General features: G+C 34.1%; 1 protein-coding gene across 3 annotated transcripts; it reads left to right on the top strand.

Moving 5' to 3' along the window:
- The first annotated feature begins 934 nt into the window (after positions 1-934).
- Positions 935-6,487, top strand: LOC112522714 (transcription factor MYB124-like). Of its 3 annotated transcripts, XM_025132008.1 has the most exons (14): positions 935-1,106; positions 1,189-1,261; positions 1,428-1,885; positions 1,986-2,032; positions 2,142-2,198; positions 2,334-2,406; positions 2,837-2,892; positions 2,969-3,148; positions 3,230-3,405; positions 3,634-3,758; positions 4,024-4,166; positions 4,249-4,448; positions 4,543-4,688; positions 5,756-6,487. In XM_025132008.1, the coding sequence occupies exons 3-14, from the start codon at positions 1,763-1,765 to the stop codon at positions 5,864-5,866; spliced, it is 1,437 nt and encodes a 478-aa protein (XP_024987776.1). In that variant the 5' UTR covers positions 935-1,106; positions 1,189-1,261; positions 1,428-1,762; the 3' UTR covers positions 5,867-6,487. The 3 variants fall into 3 exon arrangements, with proteins under 3 accessions (XP_024987776.1, XP_024987778.1, XP_024987777.1); XM_025132010.1 differs by lacking the exon at positions 5,756-6,487 and having other exon boundaries at positions 4,520-4,615; XM_025132009.1 differs by lacking the exons at positions 935-1,106; positions 1,189-1,261 and having other exon boundaries at positions 1,333-1,885.
- The last annotated feature ends 1,986 nt before the right edge of the window (positions 6,488-8,473 follow it).

Below are 8,473 nucleotides of genomic sequence, written 5' to 3'. Positions count from 1 at the left end.
TAGAATTTAAATTAATAATGTAATTAGAATTAGCTAATTATTTTAATTACTATAAATTAATATTCATGAATAACTATTTATTTATAGTTATTAATAAGGGTTATAATTGGGAAAAAAAATGTCAAAAAGCTCCTCATAAGTTACTATAAATAGTTTATCAATAAGCTATCTTATGTGCATTCAAACGATAATTCAAAAAATATATTTTCTTGTGGTAGTCATTGCTAATGAGCAAGTGGGGGCAGCAACTAAAGAGGTAGTGCAACTATTTGAGGATATTGAGTTTGTCTAATAAGCTAACTTGTGTTTGCCAAACAATGTTTAAGATGTCATTTTTTTTATGTTTATCAGTTACTTTTGTCAAACATGATTTGTTCATCAGTTAGCTTATCAATTATCAAATAGCTTATCAACTGTCAGCTATTTTGCCAAACGATAATTTGACTATTGACTAAGCATTGCTGCAAGTAAAAGCTAACTGTAAATTTGACTATTGACTAAGCAGATGTCACTAATAGTTAAGTATTATGATTTAATAATATGATATTTTATAAAGATAATAGTTAAGTATTCTGTTAGAACTCAATGTATGTGCAAGTGATCTGAAAACAATTAAATCACATATGATTTTATACTAAAGGCCAACACAAGTATGTGCAGGTGATTTGATCGCTGACCTCAGGTCGAGGTCGCTGATAAAATTGCATGAAACATATGTGATGTTACATGAGATTTTTATGTAAAATCACATAAAATTTCGTATATGGTATGAATGTATTTATAAATATAAAATACGTTTTATTTAAAAAAAAAAGAATCACATTTACAGAAATCACATGAAAGGGAAAGCGAAAGTGAAATGAAAACCACCAGCACCACCTCCACCTCCACCTCCGCCATCATCATCATCTCGGAGCGTAAAAACCAATAACCACACCATTAATAATGGAGATTTTACTGAAATCCAATTGATTATTTCAAGATTTTCTCTCTCCTTCGTGGATTTCAGCGTCAATTTTTCAAACTGCTCTTCATGCCCGCGCTCGCAAGCCCCACCACCACCCACACTTTTCTTAAGAGAGAAAAAGAGAAACACCGATTTACAGGTATAATTCCATTTCTTTGCAAAATCAATTCCAATATCTACAGTTGCTCTTTCAATCCTATACACTTGTTGTATATTTGCAGATCAAGCGGAAACTCCCTCAGATCTACGGAGACTCGTCTTTTCTCGATTCTCGCGATATACGAATACAAAAAGGTAGGCATTAGTATTAGTATTAGTATTAGTATTAGTATGTATGGTTTCAATCTAGTTCCTGTTTGATTTCTCACTTCATATAGTTCTGAACTTCTTTTTAATCAATACGTTGATTGTTGAGTTTCAAATTTATCCTTTTAATTTTTTGGATTCTATATGTTTTTAGGGCACCAAAGGCGGTTGGTTGCTTTTGATTCAATCAGAAAGTTTCGAATCCGAGGCAAATTCGACGTATAACGTTTTGCTCTCTATGTGTGTATGTGTGGTGTTCCGTTTGAACTTTGAAGTAAAGAGTAGCCTGTAAAGTCTTAGCCCTAAAAAGAGGAGAATTTGGGGTTCCTTTTTGCTCATCTTTTATTTAATTTTTTTATATAACACACATATAACAAAATACACCCACATATAAGCTCCAAAGCCCAAAAGAGTTTATCACTTTAGCATGCGAGGGCTAGGTTTTTTTAGGTAAAGGAGAGAGAGATAGAGAGGAGGTGTTGGTGAAAGATGCAGAATATGAAGAAGAAAGCATGTGATAGCACTAGTAGTTCTAATAACAATAACGGTGATGGTGGTGGTGGTGAAGTTCAGAAGCAGAAAGAGAGACATATAGTTTCATGGTCCCAAGAGGTTTCTTTTGATCACCCTAAATTAAGTTTTCTCTCTGTTTTGAAACTGGTATTGTATGTTACGATCTTTTTCTTGTTTAATATGGTTGTTTGTGTTTCAGGAGGATGATATATTGAGGGAGCAAATAGGTATCCATGGAACTGACAAGTATGATTTCTTTTCTTCAAATCTCATATTGGATGGTTTGATTCTAGTAAAATCATTTGAAAAAATATTGGTTATTTGGATATTAAGATTTGATGGGTGTCATGTGCAGTTGGGCTGTTGTTGCATCCAAGTTTAAGGATAAAACTACCAGGCAATGCAGAAGAAGGTAAAAAATAGAGCTCTATAAAAATTGAAAATATACCATGTATTTGTACTATCTATTGTCTTGCAAGATTGGAAATTTATTTTGTTTTATGTTATATTACTAAACCTGGATTTGGGTGTAATATTGATGATACAGATGGTTCACTTATTTGAATTCTGATTTCAAAAAAGGAGGATGGTCACAGGAGGAAGACATGCTCCTTTGTGAGGTAAAGTTATATCCTGCCTGATGTCGTTAGTCTCGTTCCATCAAACAGGAAATTACCATAATCTTCATATCGAGTCTATAGTCGTTGCAAATAAAGTAGAACACATATCTATATACCTATTTACATCGAGTCTATAGTCGTTGCAAATAAAGTAGAACACATATCTATATACCTATTTACCGTTGGAAAGCGGGTTAATATGCAAAGTGTAAGAAGAGCCCATCCCTGATGGTGGCTTGGACCCTAGAAAACTTTTCGTGGTGCGTAGTGGTGATACAATACACAGTGTCCGTTTCTTTCTGTAGGATTTGTGAACAGTCATCCAATGGTACCCTACTATTAGCAGACCATATAATATATGCTACTGAGGCTCTCTTTTTCTTTCTGAACTCGAGTAACGAGGTAATCTGATATGGAATATGGTTTTCAGGCCCAGAAGATTTTTGGCAACAGATGGACTGAAATTGCAAAAGTGGTTTCAGGCAGGTAAATGATATTCTATTTTATTGCCAATTTTGTATCGAAGAAAAACTAAATTGCGATACAACTTTCCTCAAAAAAGGACGGACAATGCCGTTAAGAATCGTTTCTCCACCTTGTGTAAGAAGAGAGCAAAGAATGAAGCATTGGCAAAAGATAATAGCGCTTCTTACATCACAGCAAACAACAAAAGGGCCATGTTTCACAATGGACAAGATGCAGACAGAAATTTAGAAACTTCAATGCCTCCTGCAAAGACGAGGTATTTTTGATCTAGATGTTCAGTCCCACATATAGAACATCAAGATCAAATCCTAACATCAAATTCACTACCCTGATTCAGGAGGAAACATATCCCTGATACAACAGAAAACTGCAATCTAGAAGAATCGACAGGGACCTTTAGAACTACAGATCAGCAACTAAGGCCTCCATTTGCTGTCCTTTTGCAGAATTGCCATAACATCAACACCTTAAGAACTCAGCTTCATGCCAAAACTGAAGAGGCCTCTAAAGATGGTAATTCACCATACAAGAAACTTCATTGACGTTAGAATCTTGGAATTGTTGGTTGTATGTTGGCTGGAAAGCCAGGTCAGGAAAAAAATTGCACCGGCATTGTACACAAGTGCTTCTTCTTTGTAATAAAAACTATGTTGTGGAAATCATAATGCATTGATTGGATGATGAAAATTTAGCAAGTGTTTTCAGCTTGATAAAAGGCAACTAATGATAATATTGTTGAAGGAACATTTCTCAAGAAGGATGACCCGAAGATTATCGCATTGCTGCAACAAGCAGAACTTCTCAGCTCACTTGCACTCAAAGTTAATATGGAGAAAACAGAAGAGAGTTATGAAACTGCTTGCAAGGTGAAACGATTTCTCATGATACCCTATAGTGTAATTATCTTGTTGAAAAACATATGGTGTTTATTCAGTATGATAATCAATTTCTTTATGTAAATTACTTTCAACATTAATAAACATGTTTAATATGATGTGATAATGTAAAAAGATGACATCATAGCTACAKTTAGTGTTMATCAAACTGTAGGTTACTCTGTAGAGAAAAAATTGAACCATTGCTGTTGATTATTACCAACAGAAGTCTTACATTCTATCATTCTGTATTCAGGCTGTTCAAGATTTTCTCAAGCAAAACAAAGGAAGTGATGTGCTTGGATTCAACGTTTCTGATATAGATTTTCAACTTGAGAACATCAAAGATCTGGTAGAGGACATAAAAAGTTGTGACGGAGGCAGCCAACAGTCCTGGAGGTAGTAGATATGGGACTACTTGGAATTCACTTTGCATGGTTAATATTCCTGCACAAAATACTTAAACCATTCATTTGTGCAGACAACCTGATTTATATCAGGGATCCCCTGACAGTTCCGAGTACAGTACAGGGTCAACTGTCCTCTCCCAAGTGATTGAGAAAATGGAACCACTTCAAGAGGGGTTGTGTGAAGTTGAACCCCAAACAACCCAAGTTATCCAGCCAACTAGCATTGTTAATGGTAAAAATGTAATGATACCYGACTCAACAACAAACCAAGGTAAATTCTGCTRTATTGGGTGAAGACTTGGTGTCAATTACTTTGTTATCATCTTGGCAGCTCTGAGATAGACTGTGCTTTGTTTATGTTACAGTTCTTTTAGCTTCTTGCGATGAATTTGACAATGATGTTGGAGCTATATTTCCCTTGCCAAATTCAGAGTTCAATTCCCCACTTCAAGTAACTCCGTTGTTCAGATCATTGGCAGCAGGAATTCCAAGCCCTCAATTTTCAGAAAGTGTAAGTTCATTTAGTATCTTCATTATTTTGAAGCACAAGAATATCTTAAAATGATCTGTACCTAAATTCAGAACAGTTTATGGTGGCATTATTGAAGCATAGAGGACTAAGATGTTTTTAGATCAACACTTGAGTAACAAACTGTCATGGAAAGATCACCAACGGTTGACACTTGCTTGTGATAATACAGACGTGTTGAGTTTGATATTCTACACTTAGGTACATGGTTGTGTCAATGAGTGGGTTGGCAAAAGTTTTACCCGTTTGGATGTGGTTTCCATGGGTTTTTAAAGAATAGTTGAGTGCTAATAACATGACAACAAAAGGTAACGTAGACAATGATAATTATGATAACTTTGTTGATAATGTTACGATCCTGTGGGAATTTCACTTTAAAACCTGAATTGGTGATATAAAGCTTAGGCTTGTAAATTGACTTTAGCCTCTAACATGCTCCTTCATCATATGTAGAGCTGAAAATGAAACAGCATGCTGATCAACTGTGTCATATGTGAATCTTTGATGTGTAGTTGATGCAGGTACTATAGTTATTCAGAAAAAAACTCTTTATGACACAGTCAAGAGTGGTTAGCCCATGCAAGAAAAGTTATAACATAGGCTACTCAACTGAGCAGAGACTTTTTAAGACATTTGATGCTTCTCATGCCAGAAGCAGTGATGCATACTTCTGAGTTATTGATGATGATGGGAAACAAACAAGAAACTCCAAATCAACAAGGCTATTTCAATTAAATAAGAAACTGCAAATTAACAACGGTGTTTCAATAAAATAGGTGAACCTACTTGCTAGCCGCCAGAGATCTAAAAAGCATTAACCCGAGCTAAGTGGAAGGAGCTTTTTTTTAGTTAGGAGAAGTAAGTTTGGAAAAAGCTTGACTTTCTGCACAAAGCTTACTGAATAAGCCATTTTCTATATCATTAAGCTTCTACCAAACAGTCATGTATAACTCACCAAATAAGCTGCGAGTCTCATTAAGCTGCTAACAAACAGACCCTTTAATGTATGTGAATGCTGACCAGATTTATTTTTTGTATACATTTATCAGGAAAGGAACTTCCTTCTAAAAACGCTTGGAATCGAGTCACCGCCCGTCAAGCCTGGCACCAGAACCTCACAACCACCACCCTGCAAAAGGGCTCTTCTTCATTGCCTTTGATTTCAAAACCTCATTATAACTACTACTTCTACCACATCCCGAGTTTTGAGCACATGTAGAGTTTTTCTTCTTCACCCTCTTTCGTGGTTCACTTTTTTCATAGGATTTGCAGTCATCTCAGCCTGATTTTTTACACAAAAGGGTTTGATCAAGATCTGCATTCAACGCTAGAATGTTCAGGTACATTCTGGAACTACAAGTAGATCTAACAGCATATTCTGCTTTTTCTAGCATAGATCTCCAGTTTGTTTGTTTGTTGAGTTGTATTGTTTTTCGTTTGTTCATTTTTGGAGGATTTCGAATACGGGTATTCGATAATTCCCCTCATAACAACCATTTGGCCTCAAAATATGCCAAATCTTGCACAGAACATAATTTTGGTTTTACAGAGTGTGATTATAGTAATTTACAATATTACCCCCCACAATGGAAAGTGGGGAAGTAGTAGTAGAAGCATAGAAGTGAGTAAGGAGGCTCAACCACCTTAGTTGGACTCCAGTTCTTTGTTTCTTTTAGTGTGTGTAGAATAGCAGTTATGATATAAGTTTCTTTTTCTTGATATAGTTTTTTTTTCCTATTATAATGTATAAATTTACAATCATTGGTTTTTAGAGAATGTGATTCTTGTGTGCAAAAGCTGTCTTCTTGTTACTTGCAATTTTCATTTTCCAATTATATATATATATATATGTATGCTTGTATATTCTGAAACAATTGGCAGCAAAATATACATAGGAAGATCAAGAAACTTACTTGTAGATGATGAAAGATTCATGCTTCTGTGTGTGTGTGTGTGTGTGTGTGTGTTTTCTTGTGTTTTGTATGTGTAATTTGGTTAAAGATACACAAAAAACAGCTTCCATTACTTGTATGCACAGTAATTATGCATATGTGCATACCGTGCAGATGAATGTTTACCAGGGTGTTCATCAGTTTTTGAGGGTTTTCTGTTACACTATAAAAAATTACAATGGTTGGGTTTTAGAGAATGTGATATTTGTGTGCAGGAGCTATCTTTCTTGTTACTTGCAATTTTTATTTTCCAGTTATATGTATTTTGAAAGAATTGGCAGAAAAGACATACATAGATAAGGAGATCAAGAAACTTACTTGCAGATGATGAAAGATTCATGCTTCTGTGTGTGTAATTTGGTTAAAGATGGTGGTTTTTGTGTTGTGGGGAAGGTGGGGGATTTGGAGATCTGTTGGGGGGTATTTAAGTTGGTCAGCTGTAGGGTAAATTTAGAGAGAGGTACAACTGTTGTTGCAGGAGGTACAAGTGAGTGTAGGGATATTTGCTTTAGAATAATGATGTTTCCAAAGAAAAGGTGAAGAGAGAAGAGAGGGAAACTTGTACAAATTTTAAAGCATGCTTTTCTTCTCTCTCTCTCTGTCTCCCTTTAGTATTAAATAAAGCCATATATATATATACATATATAGTTGTTGGGTCCTTGAGAGTTGAGATCAATGGCCAACAACTGTCCAATGCCCTCAACCACAGCTGCGAGTGATTTCAGATTTTTATAAAACAAAGGAAATTTATCAAAATAATCAATTTTTTCAATTAATTTGATTTTTTAGTCAATTTATTAATTAAATAATATTTTAGTTAGAGTTTATGTTTATGTTTATGTTTATGTTTTATGCATTTGTATAAATCTATTTTCAGAAAAAAAAAATTATGTAAATTTGCATAAGGATCCTTATTTCCTTGAAGAGTTTGCGTAAGGGTCTTTATTTGTGGAAATGATTTTTTTTCGTCTTTTTTAATCTGAAAATAGGCTTTATGCATATATAATATCTTTACATAAACTTTGACTAAATAAGAATTTGATGTCAAAAATTGGCAAAAAAAAAATGCTTAAAAAGATAATTTAATAAAAAAAATCGATTATTTTAGTCTATTTCCCTTTAAAAAAAAAGGCAAAGGAAGATCATCTCCAACTCTATTGAGGAAAAAACACCAATATCTTTTTTTTTTATCTCAATGACATTTTTGCCCATGACTTTGCATTGTTGTTGTAAAATCTGTCTTGAGATAGATTTTATTTCTGAAGACAATGAAAATATGAAATGGCAACAAATAATTTTGGGGTTTTATTATTTGTATTCTTTTTAAATGTTAGCATTAAAAATGTAAAATAGGGGGCTTTAATGTTTTTTTTAACTACGGGTGTTTGAGCTGGCTTTTATGCATCTCGATTAATCTTAGAGGTCTTGGAGAACAAACAAGAAAATTCTTAGTGCCTTGCATGATTGAACCGATGACCTTCGAGAAAGATCCGTAAAGACCCAAGTTTTATTGGTAGTCGAGTTAAGCCACAAGGTTAAGGAAATTTAATGTTGATATGCATAAGCATGGAATATGTAAGAGAGTTCAATGATACATTGTTGAAGGTTCATTTATGGTTGGTAATGGTTGAAGTCAACTCTTGATGATGACATGAACAATTATTTTTTAGATATATTTATATCCACTAATTGATTAACAGTTTACCCATAAAAACCAGTATCAACCATCTATCTAGTCTGAAGAATATACGATTCCATAAATATGTGGATTGTTTTCTAATATAAAATATTGATCATAATTAATAAACTCTAATA

This window comes from Cynara cardunculus (assembly GCF_001531365.2).
Source record: "Cynara cardunculus var. scolymus isolate 2C chromosome LG 12, CcrdV1, whole genome shotgun sequence".
In the NCBI taxonomy this organism is placed as follows: Eukaryota; Viridiplantae; Streptophyta; class Magnoliopsida; order Asterales; family Asteraceae; genus Cynara; species Cynara cardunculus.
Note: the sequence above shows the minus strand (reverse complement) of the source record. Positions and strands in the feature narration are given on the sequence as shown.